At 37.2% G+C, this 18,091-nt stretch overlaps 1 protein-coding gene across 1 annotated transcript; it reads right to left on the bottom strand.

The window, feature by feature from the left end:
* Positions 1 to 1,385: 1,385 nt before the first annotated feature.
* Positions 1,386 to 16,702, bottom strand: LOC119728505 (NIPA-like protein 2). Its single transcript, XM_038200769.1, has 13 exons — positions 16,302 to 16,702; positions 13,416 to 13,484; positions 10,455 to 10,638; positions 10,042 to 10,101; positions 9,166 to 9,218; positions 8,238 to 8,306; positions 7,813 to 7,909; positions 6,926 to 7,061; positions 3,897 to 3,985; positions 3,335 to 3,398; positions 3,054 to 3,160; positions 2,178 to 2,305; positions 1,386 to 1,721 (listed from the first exon to the last, which is right to left on the bottom strand). The coding sequence occupies exons 1-13, from the start codon at positions 16,317 to 16,319 to the stop codon at positions 1,569 to 1,571; spliced, it is 1,227 nt and encodes a 408-aa protein (XP_038056697.1). The 5' UTR covers positions 16,320 to 16,702; the 3' UTR covers positions 1,386 to 1,568.
* Between the last annotated feature and the right edge of the window lie 1,389 nt (positions 16,703 to 18,091).

Below are 18,091 nucleotides of genomic sequence, written 5' to 3' on the forward strand. Positions count from 1 at the left end.
GAAGCAGATAGTTTTAAAAAATATAGTATGAAAGAAACAATAAAAATACAACAGAGATGTATCAAGAAGAGTTGGTTTAACATTTGGTTTTGGAGTAAAAAGTGAAAACAAGTTTTGAACATTCGTTGATTAGAAGATAAAAAGTGGAGTTGCTTAGGCCTAGTTACTTTTACTTTCTTTTTTTATTTCTAAAAATTAGCATTATTTTTATAACTTATTACTTATCACAAATAAACATGATTTTGTGGATTTTTCTTCTGAAGTTTATCATGTTTAACACAAGACCCACCATGTTTAGTTATAAAATATTTGATTGTATAAAACACAATCTTAATTAGCAAATATATACATATAATTTATATTATGAATACATCACCAAGCACCTCTGTTTTAAAGTAACACGTTGGGTTATAAAATATCATCTATATTTACAACAACAAAAAAGAATTATGAAACCAGTGTCTCCTTCCAATGTAGCTAGTTGCTCCATGCGCAAACACGGGAGGGCGCTTTTCATCAGTTTTGACAGTAGAGTAGACGGGACACACCGCGTGCTGATTCAAGCGTGTATTGCGCGAAGTACGTACGACTACTTTTATGCGGAATGTGCACAAAGACATAGTGTCTTCGCGTGAACGTCAGCGTCATCAGCAAATGCGTTCAAATGTCTCTTCCAGTGGTCCTCCCCAACTCTCCCTTTCTTACCGTTGAGGGCGTACTTGTGCACGGAGCCATTTGGGTGAAAATCAGCAATTTTTGGTTTCGTAACATTTCTTCATAACTTGCTGTTTTATTGCCAAGCATTTGCTTGAGGTTTTCGTTTCTAAGCACACAAGCATAGAATGGTAGAAAATGAAAAAACTACAATCAAACAAAACTCTACTGTAACTTAGCTTGTGTGGGCATCAAAAGACGTTTCAGATGTATCTGTGTCACTTTCGTCCAATGTTATTAACCGCAGTTTGCACTCTTCGCCTTCCTCATATGATCATGAGCACCAATATCGAAGGACAACTGGGCGCCATCTTGGCTCACACAAACTGGTATACTTCAATTATGTAAACCGTAAACATTGTGTGTGAGTCAGCAAAGGCCAAGTTCGGGCAAGGACGTACCATTAGATGACTAGTGGTTGATTTGTAACGTACCTTACGCCTGCGCACTTATAGCAACGTGCGAACGTCTCTAGTCAAACACTGGTCAAATTGTCATCGCAAAACTTCTGGATCCTGGCTCTCTGCTTGCGTTATGAATGCGCGCGGCTATTGGTTACCAGCGAAGCAACCAACCCCAGTAGGCTGGTTCCAAATAGTCGACTGGCGTAGTCAACCACCGTCGACTAGACAGAGTTCGGGCAAACGTTAGTTAACCATTGGTCAACTATAGTCCTTGCGCGAACTTGGCCAAAGTGTCCTTTGCAAGCTCACGTTGTTAGACAGCGCCCTCTGGTGTCCAAGTCCGAGTTCACGATTGGCTTCAAATCGACCTGGCATGTTCAACGTCTTATAGCTCGGAATCTCACCAGGCCATCACAAAAAGCCATCAGAGTTGGGCGATTTCGCATCAGATCACGTCGTTTCACCTCCGGTGGATGTCCTTGCCATCCCAGAATCCCCTTGCGTGAAATCAGAAGGTTTCAGTGACGACTTCTCCTTCGTGTCGGTCTTCGTCATCTGTAGGGCCGGATTGAAGAGCGACTTCCCCGTTCCGTTGGAAAAGACCTTTGAGAAGAGAGAAGTGAACAAGAATTTCTTGAACCAAAATTTGACTCTGTTCTGTTTCAAGAGGAACATTAATTCCTACCTCCAGTTTTTCCAAGTACATGTACCTAATCTTTTTATTTCTCTTGTAGCCCTGGGGAGTCAGGCTGGCGTAGATTACTTTCCTTGCTTCCACCGCTGTGACCCGGGTTCGAATCCCGCCTGGCCAATATGTGGATTGGGTTTTCAGTCCCTGCCTGATTCCGTGGGTTTCCCCAAAACATTCTTCTGGGCTTTTCCTCCCACCTCTAAAACTGTAATTTCTTCTCATTGTCTTCTCTCTACAGGTTTCTTCAGGCTTGCGAGCTACAGTGCCTAGGGCGCTTTTGAGGAATCCTTGGTTTCATTAACAGAAATTAATTAATCAAAACAATAGTTCTAAAATGTTCAATTCACTGTGTAAGCCACAACACTTACTGATTCAGAAACATCCGTTTCGTCACCATCCACCAATGATTTCAACTCCACCTCTTTCGGATCATCGTCATTGTCATCATCTGATGGCTGCACAAGATGATTCGTGCATGGGAACGGACAGATTGGCACTGTGGACAAAGAAAACAGGTTTAGGAACGACAATTTCAGAGAACAGTCTTTTCAAAGATTTCAACTCATGATTGGGAATTAAGCAAGAGCACGACAAAGACTCAAAATGGCATTTGGCACTCATAAAATCTTGTTCCTAATCATTGTAGTAAAACATAAGCAATGTCAATATATCAATACTACTCGATATTATTTCGATATCAATATTTTTTTCATCATATCGAAATATTGAAATTTTTCGATACTGAGGAATCGTATCGAAAATACAACAAATTATCATCAACATAAATCTCCCGTTCGGGCTTTTACTTTATGTTTATCGTTTGCTGTATAATGACATAAAACTTGGCAGCAATTTGTGTTTGTGATTCAAAATAAAAACATCGCCAAATGCCAAGCGGCATCGCTTTGTGCTCTGCAATCGCTGGAATTTTTTTTTTAAAACCCGTTCTGGAAGAACTCCCAATGCTGAGTTGTTTGAAAAACTTTTGAGCAATATGCTCCAGAGAAAGCTGTGGTATTGGGACTTTAACGTGCATTACACAACACACGGGACCTGCGGCTTTATGTCCCATCCGAAGGGCGAAGCAATATATAAAGTGCCTTGCTCAAGAGCACAAGCACCATGTTCTTACGGTCAGGCTTCGACCCATGTACCACGACACACAAGCCGAACACCGTTACCACTGGACAACAGCACCCCACAGTCTGTAATGTAAATCACTTTCATTGACACTTCATACTCACTCAGTGCTTTCGGTGGTCCTGCGTGATACTGACTGTCTAGCGGCGCCAACTGTTCACCGTTCCGTCCCTGAGTTATGAACAGCACTCCCACAAATGAACAAAAACACCTGAAAATAAAGAGAAGCAATTTTACTTTCAAATCGTTTTACCAGAAGTAAATGTGCAGTCACTTGAAATGCAGATGCACAGACAAAAACAAAATTATAACCTGAAACTTAACCAGCAAAAAAAGAAATCAAATTAAAAACGGGAAATATTGAACACACAGTATTAGCACTTACCCGAATAGAAACATCACAACTTGCACAAACGTGAGCCCGTTGAATTCCCCGTAGAAAAAGATACCTGAGCAAAGAGAACGGTACAAGTACAAAGAAAATTAGCTCACTGATAATAGCAGTTGCAAATTCGCATTCTACTTTAGCCTATTTCTTTGTTTATCAGAAAAGTTGATTGAAGTGTGATTTATTGTACTTTATTTCACAATACATGTATATATCCCTTCAAGAGTGATGTTGTTGGTCCAGCGGTTATGGTGTTTGACTCATGTACGATGGTGCGTGGGTTGGAACCCTGCCAGGAACATGGTGTTTGTGCCCTTGGGCAAGACACTTAACTACAATTGCCTCTCTCCACCCAGGAGTATAAATGGGTACCTGTGAGGGTAGAGGACCGAATGTGCGCTGATATCAGCTGCCTTGATTCTCGTGGCCTGATGAACAGGTGTATAATTGTAAAACGCTCTGAGATTGTTGATACCATCCAAAGTGCTATAAAATCATTACAAATTATTTACATATTTATTTGTGATGCAGGTATTTGTCTTGACTTATTGTTGCTTACCTGCCAATATTGCACTAACAGTGAAAAACACAAAGAATGTCGGGACTACTACGGTCGCTTGGAAGGACTGCATGGCTCGAGTGACATATCTGGAAAAATCCACAATAGTTAAAAATTGATTTACCGTAAATTTAATACAAGTTTCTATATTCATAAAACTTACTTGCGTTTTGATTGAGCAATACATTACTTCTTGTGTTTGGTAATTAAAAAAACTATTTTGAAATATTAATTTGTTTAAATATTGAAATGTTGATTTACTATTAGGCCAAAAAAAAAAAGTCTCCGGTTTCTGGTATGGAGCTTGCCCAAAAAGTGGTGCGGCGACGCGGCTTTTTTTTTTTTTACCCTGATTTTTTTGCTTCAAATGTCGGCTGATGACTGCAAATGGTGCCCGACTAAACTTAGTGCAAATATATGGGAGTCCAGAGAGGCCACATAAAGCTTATTCTCGACCATAACCCAATCTAAAGACACGTTAAAATTGTGCAGCAGCAGGATTCCAGTCAAACCAGTGAATTTGGCGGTTTTGAGACATCATCTTTCATTGAAAAAAAAAACTTTTTCATTTTGCTGACGCGCATGGCTAGGGCGATGCGCGCGCATACCAGAAACCGGAGACTTTTTTTTTTGGCCTTAAGTACTGATAGTAATATAATCTCCTCATGGCATGTTTTTTGTTTGTTCTTTTTCTGGGATGACTATGGGTGTAAGTGATTCTAAATGACATTCTGTTAATCTGATTTTGGAATGGTTACTCACTGTTTCAAACTTATGTTTTACAACATGTTATGTGGAATTCAGAAGACTATACTTGCTGATAGCTATAGGCATATAGGACCATTTGCTTTCCATGCATTGTGTTCAGTTCCAATAATAACACCACTCAGAATCCAAAGGAGAAAGTTCAAAACCTAACCTGTTGAAGTTTCAGCTCAGTGAATATCACACTTTTCGCGAAAACAGTAAAAAAACAAAAAAAAGCATGCACAACCTTTTGATCATGAAATAAGATTTTGTCCATAGCACTCTTTATTTCACATAATCAGTTTGATTGTTGCAAAATCATCTCACTTCTAAACAATAGCAAACCAGATGGAATAATTTCACAGGGTGTTTAGTACCATTACGATCTTTAATCTAAGTAAGTTTTTTTTTATAATAATTTGGTAGGTAACTTTTGGGATAATCCTATATGCCCAATGATTTTGCATCCTTGTTAAGCAAATAACATGTACAAACATACAAACTACAGTACCATTCACTGAACCACTTCACAATGGTACAGTGTGCTAAGCACTGTGACCTTCACACCGGAAAGCCAGTGGAATTAAGCTGTTCATTCTGTGATGGTAATCCAGACATTTGCATGTTGATATTTAATTAATAACTGCTGCTCATTACATGTATTGAACCGTGGTTAAGCCTAGCATTTAAACACGCAAAATATAAATTTGTTGTTTTAAAATGTGGAACGGAGAGGTTTTTCTGATTCTGTCAACGCACGTTTGTTCTAACAGGAATTATATTTCAAAAATGTAAATTTAGAAATCAAGGAAATCAAATAAAAACTTTCACGTGAATCATAAATATATACAATGTATATCCGCGGATATCCCCGGATATTGGGATATCTGGTTCGTAAGTGACTGCATCATACACGCCCACGCACCACTAATTACTAACGCCCATGGGCTAAACACGCCACTCTGAACCACTTCTGGTTCCGGTGTTTCCAATGATTTTCAATGCTATCAATGTGTAGCGGGCATGGTTTAAGTTGAAATGGGGTCTCACTTACGAACCGGATAAAGCAGGCGAGTTTAAACATTATTTATTGAAGCTGTCAGTTTCAGGAACCAGACTAATTCAGACCACATACAGTTTGAAGCATCACGCTTTGGTCACTCTACAAGCAACAGCTCAATTTCATGCTTATTCCAATAAAAAAAACTTGGCAGAATCATCGTTATGCTACTATAATCAAAAGTAGATGCCAAACCATTGCAGTTTCATGGGTTTTTTTTACGAGTATCCTACTGTATTGAAAAACTTTGTCCTTGCATAGTCTGAAATGCTGTCAACATGATTTTCCCCTCCAATCCTTCATGAAATACAATTCCCCATACTCGGCATCCAGACTCCATACCTCAGCTGGACTTATCAACCTTAATTTGCAGAATCTCATTAAACATTACGACATCAAATATCATAGCATGCTCGCCTGCTAGTTGCCTGGGCCATTCACGGACCAAGCTGTTGCACTGAAGTCGGTGAAGCATTCATTTGGAAATTGGAATTAAGTTACGGCCTACTGGAAAATTGGTTTGCCATGAAAACATACGGCACACCAGGTGTCGTTCTGCTTATTCAATCTGTATTAATCTTCACGACATCAGCAGCCAATTTCACGATACCGTGCAAAGGACTTACACAACAAATTTGTTGCGCAGCTGCACAATAAACTTACAATCCATTTCACTAAACTTGGCTTAGCTGCGCAATGTTTTTAAATAACCTAAACATCTTGGACTAGGATAGCAGCATTTACAGCTGTTTGTGTATGATTTTGTTCGTTCACGAAACAGCCGTTGAATCACCTCTGCCTGCCATATTGAATCTAGTTTTGTCAAACTTTCTTCGGAATCGTGCGGCAACTCTAAAAAATTCTGTCCCAAGTAAAATAGCAATTTATTTACTTCAAACACAAAGCTGTGAGTGTCTTGTAACAAATCAACCTTGATAAGTTGTGCAATAACAGACAATACGACGATCACAATTTGCTTGTAAAATAGTTAATTTTCAGTCGCTACGCCACAACTAATACGCCACCTAAAATGAATGCACAAGTTACGCAATAATTTGTTGTGCAACTCGCGGACTTACGCATGATGAATCTCATGTTAATTTTTATCTCAGAAATTATCGGATGAATGAAAAATGCACAAAAACTGGGAAGGGAGAGAAACTGACCAATTATTAGACCCAACTTAAAAAGAGATTTTGGAATAATTTTTAGAGTGACGTACCTTATTTGTATTACTCCTGTAACGAAGATGACAATGATCATAATGTAGAAGATGGCGTAAGTGAGTTGACTGTCGCCCCCTACAGTCAGAGTGATCATCCCCGATACAGCCTTCGAACTAATAACTGTCAGAGAAGCTAAGAAAAAAATTAATTAAACAAAAATGAATATTAATATTTCTAGGAAATATTACATTTATTAATCTCGCAGCGCCACAAATCAGGATCAACGATGTCTAAAAAGTGTGAAATACTAAGAAATTGAAAGACTAATAAAACAAAAATGAAGTATTCATTTGAAATCTGGAAATCAATGTGAGGTTTTGAACATAATGATATTTCAAAACTATTTTCTTTTTCTTAACACAGTTGACAGAATTTGTCATTTAAATGTAATAATCAACATTTGCTTTTGCTGTAATTTTCAGAAATGGATGGATTTAGGGTTAGTATTTTATAGCAAACATTGCTACACTGACCTGTTTTAAGTTTTGTGTTCATAGATGCTGGGAAAAACAAGAAAAAAATGCTGTTCTTGTAGTCTGGATCCTGACACTACTTCATACAAAACGGAGCAATTTATGGACGTCGGTGAATTGTCGGGTCAGGGAACCAGACTAGCTGGCTTGCACCCGTTCACTATGTTTAACCAATTCCAAAAAAAATGTGAACTAACTAAATTTGGTATGGGTGCAGCATTTGAAAAAAGTCAAGTTTTTTCCAACGATGGTCGGCCGACCATTGTTGGAAATTGACACAAAAATTCCACTTTTCTTGAAAATGACAGCACACCAGGTGCCATGATTTCACAGGATGCTTGAGACTATTATTCACTTGCAGTCAAGTAAGCTATTTCATAAGTTAAAGTATTTTACTTTCAAATTCTTACCTAGAATAGCGGCTGGTAGAATAAATAGAATGACATGCAGTGCTCCATAGTGATGAATAATTATATTTACAGCGATGAAAACAACAACTTCCGCTCCCTGAAAAGAGAAATTATAATGGCCAGCGTGACAATGTTTTGCATGTTTAATGTGCGGATTTAAGACAGGTTTCGAGTTTAAGTTTTACTGAGCTAAGTTATAAAAGTTTGTGTGGAGTGCTGTGGCCTCGTGGACTGGAGCATTGAATTCTTGGTCTGCGGGTAATTCTGCAGGTTGTGGGTTCAAGTCCAGCCTGGGGTTATGGTGCCTGTGCCTTGGGTAAGGCACTCATTGCCTCTCTCCACCCAGGAGTAAATGGGTACCTGAGAGGGAGAGATGGTTATTGTGGTTGATGGTTATTGTGAACATATTTTCTACTTTTCCTCACCAAGTAAACTAGAAATGCCGGCTTCAATATATGACTGTCGATCTGTTCAGCCGATAATCTGGTGTTATCCTGTAAGAGAAAAGGACAGTCCCTTTAGAAGTCGCAAAAACAAAAGGGATAATTTTTCTTGTTGCAATTCAAGAGAGATGGTCTGGAAACAACCGCTTTTAGACAATATGAAACATGCTGTTTGAACTCAAAACCGTACACTTACATGTCCTTTGTTAATACAAGTTGCCCCACAAAAAACCTAACAGTCGATTGGGGCATGTTTTCAGAAAAGTGGGGTAGTTTTCAAAATTGTGTCTAATGAATTGCTGAGTAGAATAATTGGTCTTCCAAATGCTTTTTAATTGGTTTCATTAGGATGTTTTGTTCAAAAGACACAGCAATCACAATACGGGACTTGAAAAACCACTTGGGCCACGTTTATTATTTATCAAGTTTACAGATTGAAGCCAGTAGATTAAGTCACACGTTACTCTTGAACAAAGGAAATCAACTCTTTGTGTGTTTCTCTAACTGCGCTTTCTCACTTTCAAGGAAAGTGGCCCAAGACGATTTTCAACCCTTGAGTTTGATGAAGAATAGCGTTTGTTCTAATGCATCGATTTGAATGAAATAAAGTTTGGAAGGTAGATTGGTTATCTGACTTTAAGAGGTAATTTGAAAATATTCCAAAACATGCAATATTCCTTTATTAATTGGTTTTCGACTGTTAAGTTTTTTGTGGGTCAAACCTGCATGTACTTTCAAAGCTTATAAAAGTATGTATATGTGGATTTACACTATAAATACTGTTGCTGTAGTAACATCATTGAAATCCTGGAATATTTTATGTGATTGTTCGCGCATGGATTCTTTTTATGAACAGTTTTATTTAAAACAACAATGTATGAAATTTCATATTGTATATGGCATTGCTAACCTGTGTTGAAAATACAACTATAAGAAAAGCACCGACAATGATGAGATATGTTCCTGCAAAAAAAACAAATAAAACAGACTATCGTGAGCAAAAATATAACTGACTGAGAATACAAAACATGTCAGAAGACCATGAATGTAAGATTAAATCACACAGCCTTTCTCATTGCAAAATGTGTGATATTTAGTTTCTCTAGTCCTAATAATGTCATAGTATCGTCATCCGACACTGCATGAGTATAGTACAGAACTAGATATCAAAATTTAGGAAATGTGTAAATTGACGTATAGGTTAAGTTTTTCAAAAATGTACTTGTCAGTTTAAAATTGGCATACCACTTTCCTATATACTAAGGATATAACTTTGCGTTTAATTTTGTAGGCCTAAACGTTTAGCAAAATATTTTAAGAAACATTTAAATGTTTAGCAATTCACAAAGGCTGACACCTGCGCATTATGTCTGCAGACGCACGGCGCGATTGACATGATAAATCAACAATGCCAGTCATTGAAAAAGCTTTCAGTTTTTGAAAAACTTACCTAGGCCTAGGTATACCTCTAAAGTAATCAATTACTGCAGGGCTTCTAAGGTTTTGTAAATTAATAGGTTTGAAAACATCGTTAATTATTTGTGCTTTGAAGGTTTAACTCAAAGGAAGATCGCGTGAACGTAGGTCCCTTTTCTTATAATCAGGTTTCGTTTAAACATTTGGAAAATATGTAAACGGATTTCGAATTGTATTCGTTTCAACATTTAAATGTGTAAACATCACATCGCTACTAATTACTATATACCATCGCATATTCTAGACTTTAATTTCAGTTAAATTTGGATGGAAAAAGAAGGATTTACTTTGGTTTAAAAAAAAAACTTACCTAGTACATCCCTTGCTCTGAGCTTTTCTCCTAAAAAGACAATTGCTATATAAGCATTCGCTGCAAGAAAAGGGAAATTAAACAATTAATGTATCAGTCTTTACAAATATTGTCAGAGGAGACAAGAGAATAATTTGCGGTATTCTTTCTCTTTCGAAGACTCTACAAAAACCAGAAATCAAAGTACAGAAATCTAAAAACTTAGAGTTTTAAATAGGGCACAGTTGGGTGGGTACAACTGTATCTGATTCAGCCTTTAATATTTACAAAACTATAAATTCATATGTTATACATATTGATGTTTTTCCGCTAAGATACAGTCATGTCAAAATCTGTATTATAAATTTTTTTTGTCGGATTTGACGGGTCTACTCTTTTCATGAAATGGTAAAGATACATTGTTCTAGGCTCACCTACTACTGTCGTGGTGCCTAGCGGTGCAACCACCGTGGCTGGCCCGAAGCCGTACGCCATGAAGTTACCGATCTCACCGGTGACCATCATGGCGATTCCCAGCCACCATAGTCTGCTCTTCAGGTAATCGTGACTTGTCTCGGCGTGAAAGCCTTGGTTTTCTAGTCTCATCAGAGCATATTTCTAGAGAGGAGAAAAATGTGTAGGGAGTCTTTGCGTAGTATTATGACTTGTAGCATATAAGATAATTCTTTTCCAAAGTGATTAGTTGCTTTTGGAGTGCCATGGCCTCGTGGTCTTGGGCATTGAATTCATGGTCTGCGGGTAATTCTGCAGGTAGTGGGTTTGAGTCCAGCCTGGGGTTATGGTGCATGTGCCCTTGAGCAAGGCGCTTTGTCACTCATTGCTTCTCCCCACCCAGGAGTAAATGGTTACCTGTGAGGGCAGAGATGGTTATTGTGGTTGATTTAGCTGCTTTGTGCCGAAATGGCAGCACCGAGCTGTATACTCCCCAGGGAGCTGAGATAGTATTTCGTACGTTTAATTGGCCCAATGATCAGGGGTAATAATGATGTAAAAATGCTTTGATCTTAGTTAAAGCACTATATAAGCACCCGATTTTATTATTCTATATTAGGCTCAGTGCTGATTGAAGGTAAACCTCAAATGCTTACTAAGGTAGGACTTGAACCAATGACCTCCTGCTTACAAGTGCAAATGTCTTACCACTCGACCACCGAGCTTACCGGAGTTGACCGGCTGCCGCTGGTTTGAAATGGATAAAGCAACCAATCACTTGGATCCTGAGATATACTGTTACCTCCAGTACTTTGAAGTCATTGGATAGGAAATATCAGAGTTGCAATGTTTCAACTTACAACAGTTCTCAGATTTTTGTGTTGTTTTGTTTGTGCTTTGTGTGTCACCATCGTATTTTTACCCACACCCCAATGTAAATTCCATCTTATGATTTTTTGTGTCACTAATTTCGAAGAAAAATGTCTTGAAGGTAAATTGTGGGGCTAGTTTAAGTCTCAAAGTTAAAGGAAAATTCTGTGACAAATTCTGACAAGGTCTTACACCAGTTAAGTCGTAAATCGAGTAAGACAATGCTCCACTGCATGACTAGTCAAGTAGCACCATGTAGACTTTTATCTTTCTAGTAGACGCATTCAAGTCTGTAGGATGATCGTGGTTCTACTGGTATATACTGTTTGAGGTGACATAAAATGTAGACGCCTACGTATGTACGGAGACAGATTTGCTTGTAGAAGGTGGTGCCAGCATTTTATTTACTTCTGGTCAAGTCCAAATCAGGCTTTTGGAACTCAAAGAAATGCACTTGTAAGCAGTTGAATTTTATGCAGACTTTTATTTACACTCGTAAATTTAAAAGTCAATAAGTACAATTTCACATGGGTGAATGGAATACATGTATTCCCATGTAATGTGTTTGTGCTACATATTTTTTTAAAATTCAATTGTGCTATTTTCTACATTTATTCCACATCACCTTTCTATTGCCCGTGCAAAAGTAGGCTATATATTGTTTAAACAGTCACAGACAGTCAAAATTTACCCACACTTGTCACAAACAGTCAGATCATATTTTTTTGGAAGCACTCTGACTAGTCAAATTTAGTCAACAGACAAAAGCAGGAAATGGGCACAGCTGTCTTATCAATCACCTACAGTCAAAGCATAGCTGTATTAAGTTACACAAACAGTCACAGCCTGTCAATCCTGCTTTATGTAGGCTAGGAGCTCTTAACTGTTGAAAACAGTCACTTGATTGATTTTGACTGAAAGGACAACTTAGCACAGAATAAATAACTTTTTATCTGCATCGTAAATTTCTGTTTCTCATCCAAAAACAAAATATATTCAATGAAATGGGTTGACTAAAACAGAAAGATATTTTGACAAGATAATCCATTCATAATTGTTTGTTTTGAATACCAAAAGTCCTAAAAATCTCCAACAAAGAACTCATTTTGTTCAATTGGCAACAAACAAAATAACAAACTGTTTTAAATACCAGTCTGACATTATGCATTGTGGTCATGATCACAATAGGCCAGTGTACAGAAAACCATTATTATAGATCTTATTCACAAGGAAGTCATTTTTGATCGTGTTCCCTGACTGTATTTTATAAATTGTAAACTGTTGAATGGGATGGTACCAGACTATTTATACGAAAATCCAAGCCTCCCCTTTAATTATACTTTAAATGTGGCTTAAAACATTAAGATATGTTTAATCACAAATTTTAAATTATTCATCAGAGCAGACTGGTATAAATTTGTAATTAACTTTATTTCATAGCTTCCACTTCAATTCGCAAGTTCCAAAAATGAAGATTTTACCTCGCTTTCAATTTAATATGGCCGACTTGTAAATAAGCCTATAGCCTATTACAAGCAACAGGCTGCAATATACGTACAGTTCATACATACACATAAAATATGCAATGATATTTAGTACTGGTAGACATGTACATATTCGTACCACACGCCTAGTATTCTATACTTCACCATCTGTTTAATCTCATTGCTTTAACGCTAGTGACTTTTGACTGGTACTACAATACATGTAGCTGTGCATTACAAGTAGAATATTTTGTAACAAAACTGCCAATTCATCATAGAATTGTTACATCCGCTACAAAAATGCAACATTGTCATCAACCATTAAGTGGTCCTATTATTTACGTTTAAAAGTAATTTGGTCATATTTGTCATAAATTATTAAATATAATGACGATAATGGTTGTTGAAACAGATATCTTTTCTCGGTCGTCAGACACTGATGTATCGCAGCGCCCGTAGTAGCTGAATACCATTTCATTTTTTTCATTGTAATTAACATTATCCAATGCATCAAATATTAACAGTTATTATCTGTATTGTAAATCCATTGTCGTGGTTCTAGAAAAATTGGGTTTGAATGATTCTTACCTGTATGTTCATCGACACACTGATCAGGAGATTGCCGCCAATGGCCAAGCAGGCACCGATAATGATCATCTGGAAATAGAATAAGCAAAAGTAAAATTGTACAAGTTTAGAAATGTCACATATTTTTTTTGTATAAAAAGTAGGGCATGGGTGGGAAGTTGATGGGGTGGGGCTTGGTGCGTGTGGTAAGGGGGGGGGTTACAAAAACAACCACGCTGATAGAGAAGGACAATTGTGAATGTCAGAAAAGATATGTTTTTAACCCTCCTGCTATCTGAACAGTCACAGACAGTCAAAAACATCAATCCTCTTCCCTGCCATGCCTTTTACACAGGCTAGTCACCAACAGTCAGATCATATTTCAAGCAAGCACTGTGACTAGTCAACTTCAGTCAACAGACAATATGCAGTAGGTACAGGCTTATCAATCACCTACAGTCAAAGCATAGCTGTATCAAGTTACATAAACAGTCACAGCCAGTCAATCTTGCTTTATGTAGGCTGGGAGCTCTTAACTGTTAAAACAGTCACTTGACTGATTTTGACTGAAAGGACAACTTGGCACAGAATGAATGCAATAGGAGGGTAAAGGGTTCTTTGACAAATTTATTGATTTCACCTTTTGTATTCATGGTAACAAAATTTAAATGACAAAGAAAAACCTTTGAAATACCTGCAATGCAGTTCATGTGAATATAACCCTAGGATCGAAGTTACAACTTCGATTTTGACAATTGTGAATGACCATGAGACTTCTTTTGTGTCTTTTGTTACGACTGTCCGGAACTGTTCCAGTTGGATGAGTTTCATAGTTCAATTATATAACTCTTCGATTTCACAAGGCAGAATGGGTCAGTTTGTTAACCTTCAATGCAATATGAATACATGCAGTTCAGACATTAGACCAACGGACTGGTTTTAAGGAAAGTGATGTCCATGTTTGCTGTAATTTGAAAAGCTTGTTTTCCTAATTGTTCACTGTTACATGAAAAGGTTAAAGGCCTATAGGCCTATAAAGAGTTGTTGAAACTTAGGATGGGAATAACTTCTGCAAAAGCAAGAATATTCTGTTTGTTGGTCTACCATATAATAAACCTAAAAACATCATTTGATATTACAAAAATTTCAATTTATCAAACCTTAAACAACTTAACACCCGAACTATCATGTTTCATATTTGTTTTTGAATGCACCAAAGCTGCGTGATGTCAAACATTAATATAAATGTAATTTGTATTAACTTGGATGCATGTGTATTTCTCAAAATATGAACATTCTGCATTCTGATGTTGTTTAGAAATGCTTAATTATGACTTCTGGTAACAATTATCAAAGCCAAAAGCAATTGATTTATCATTCATAAATACCTAAGACAGTTTACCCATTCCTATTGGTCGAGAGCCCAGAGACCGGCTGGCTGGTCTTAAACACTTTTCCAGTGTCGCATGAAATTTGGACTCCTACGGAATCTGGTGCATTTTACCGCTTTATTGGTTGAACATTGACAATCCCCACATAGGCTGCAGGCATGCGCAATACTACCATTGAGTCAGTATTTCATAGTCCTAAATTCACATTACACCGGCACAGCTGCGTTCTGTGCCACATCGTGCAGTACATGTATATCTCCATATAAAGAGTTGTTAACGACTACTTGCGGAGGGACATACCTATGATATTGCTAGAGGGGCATCCCAAAAAACATAAAGGAAAATTGTTAATAAAATCTTTGGCAACTTATAATTTTGGACTTGTTTTGACTTTTGGACTAAAAAGTTTGGATTTTATATCGAAAAGGGATTTATTCGGCTCAGGGTAATTATCAGCATCGAGACTCCAACTGGTGTTAAACATAGTGTTTAAAACTGGTCAAGCATACATTTAATATTCCCTACATTGTATATTATAAAACTAATGAAAACTCAGACATCTACTTCTGATAGAACATAATGAACGCTGTACATGTCCATGTGTGACATTTGTATTGATGTTGGCAACGACTGAGTATCAATGTGTCCTCGATAATTCAGCAGGTGGTCAATTAATTAACAGGTGCAATGCAACAAAAAAGGTTTCATGGGCTAAGTAAAAGTAAGCTAAACTAACCATTGAAATAATGGACAGGATCATTAATTTGGTTGAAACAATGGAAAAACAAATGTCATGTTAATTGATTAAGCCTATTTAATTGTTAGATGTGTTTAAAAACCTGAATTTTAATAAAATTAAATTTTAATTTTTAGAATAAATTCCTGTTTGATCATATGGCAAATTATTTGGTTTGTAAAAACTCTCAAAAAAATTCCTCATATTTTGAGATTTTTAACTGCCTTGAAGAAAGAATGTTGCATTCATGCATCATACGTTATCTGAATAAATGTCAGTCCGTTGCAAAAATGTTGAAAAGACATGAATCTGGGACTGAGAAAATTTTCAATTTTGTTAGAAAATAGAAAATGCACTCGACTCTCCATAGACTTTGTACACAACCAAAGAAGTGGCATCTGGATACTGCATTATTTCCGAATTGGAATTTTGTCCTACCCAGAATTATTTTTAAAAACCTTATTTGTGATAAGTTATCATAAAGATAAAAACAAGATACATTTAATAATAAGCAGGATTGCCAAATTATTATATTTAAAACAAGTTTGCAAAACAAAAAATAATCAAACAGGATATAATCTATTTATCGATCCTAAAAAACAACCTGAAAGCTCATAAAGTAACAAGAAACACATTGACTATTCGATTTCTTGCGATATTTGATTTCTCGAACATGCAATAACGTTACACAAACTGAAGTTTAGGTTATGGTCCAACTTTCACAAGTTTCAAAAACAACTTGTTGAAATTACTGTATAAATCTAATCTAGGTACACTTACCACACTACTGCTCTCCATGTTGCCGCGTCTAAAGTCCAGGGATTATTACGAGAAAAAGTACTACAGAGTACAATGGCTTAACAGATTTTCAGCGAGCTATTCAGGGTTGGGCCGTGGGATTGGCACAGTCCAATGTACGTGTACGAGAGTTGTGAGCGTGGGTGTGACACGCATTGTGTACGGTGAAGAAGTGTCAATACACGGTACAGCACAGGTCAAAGCGCTACGGTACCGTCAACATCATTGGACTCCACAAACATCATCGTTTCACAAAATCGGTGGCACTTTTCTCTCAGTTTGATGAATCACAGTAGATGATGAACACACAGCATGATTAAGGAATGAGCTTTGTGGTCTTTCTTCGCCATTTTGGGTAGTTTTGGCCTAAAAACACTACTAAAGCATGTAAAGTATGGTGGTTCAGCAAGGAAAGTTGCACTGCAATGCAGCGCGCGGCCGGTAACAAAATCACTTGTTTGCCGGTACGGTTCAGTGAGCATTGGATGGATGAACTGCACCGAGCTGTGTAGGCGCTGGTAGCGGACTGTATGCAAATTTCAGCTTTAGGCATAAAAGCACATTAGATGGGCGTGTAGGCGTAGAGAAATATGAGGGTTATCTTTAAAATATTTTAATCATGATTTGAGGGTTGATCGGATCAGTTTAGTCTCTATTTTTGGTCATCGAAGTATGGTGGTGTACCCTAACGTGGCGCACTTCGAAGCATGCCCAAATTTCCTCGTGTAGTGTTGCCAAACCTCTTTGTTGACAAACCTCAAATTCATGCAGTGAAATACTGGTACTTTTACCTTATTAATGCTTGCTGTTTAACCTCTGTGAACAATTTCGGTTTCTAAAAATTTAAGCCGAAATTAAAAAACGGTGGCGTCCGGAAATTGGGCACAATTTGGCGGAGTGTTCCCTAACGTGGCGCACTTAAATAAATCTCGGAAAAATCCAAATTAACATTTAAGAATTTCTGAAAACTTGATAAATTCTGATAAATCATTATTATCTCTACTTACATACCCAGCCAGATGTTTGTCACAAAATTATTTTCTTATTTTTCGGGGCATTTTCAAAGGGTTCACTTTGCACTTGAAAATAAAATCGGAAAATCACGCCAAAATAAGTTTTTCTTTTAACTTTGTAGCGGGTAAATAAATTCGCGATTTATGAACGGGAGTGTTTATAACTTGATGAAATTTCACTTTCTGTGAAATTTCAGTTAAAACTTTTGCTCTAGCTAGGCGCTACAGGCGAAAAATCAAAGTGCGCCACGTTAGGGGCCGCGCCACGTTAGGGTACATCAACAATATAAATTTCCATAATCTTCAAAGTGAGCGAACTTCGAAAAACTTTTCTATTGGTTGATATTTTTGGAACAAACTATTACCACAGAACCAATCAACCATAGAACACCATAAAATCAACAATCCAGTCATCCAGCATTCACAGATCAACCAACCAACAGACAAACCAACTAACGAAGTAAACCCGCTAACTAAACAAACGATGGACTGACCAATTAACGGACCATTTGTATGGCTAAACAATGGTTAGCTGCGCCAATGGAGGAATAAAATATTCTTAATAAGTCGACCAACCACTTAATTTAGGTGGCAATCATGAAATAGTCGTGCATATAGGTGGAATTCTAAATTAATACAATTAGCAGCAATCGATTGTTGGTGCATTATAGAAATATGTAACAATTTCAATGTATCAATTTTTTCTATCGATATTTCGTTTTAATTATTTGCACCCCTCATCCAGACCCCGCCCCTCTT

The sequence above is a fragment of the Patiria miniata genome, unplaced genomic scaffold, assembly GCF_015706575.1.
Source record: "Patiria miniata isolate m_02_andy unplaced genomic scaffold, ASM1570657v1 HiC_scaffold_20, whole genome shotgun sequence".
Classification (NCBI taxonomy): Eukaryota; Metazoa; Echinodermata; class Asteroidea; order Valvatida; family Asterinidae; genus Patiria; species Patiria miniata.

What these genes read in the sequence shown, in the direction of transcription:
- LOC119728505 (XM_038200769.1), bottom strand. An exon ending in TGTTAGTGCAATATTGGCAG is followed by an intron (nt 3,399 to 3,896) that starts GTAAGCAACAAT and finishes CTCTTTGCTCAG; the next exon opens with GTATCTTTTTCTACGGGGAA. An exon ending in GTTGTGATGTTTCTATTCGG is followed by an intron (nt 3,161 to 3,334) that starts GTAAGTGCTAAT and finishes CTTTATTTTCAG; the next exon opens with GTGTTTTTGTTCATTTGTGG.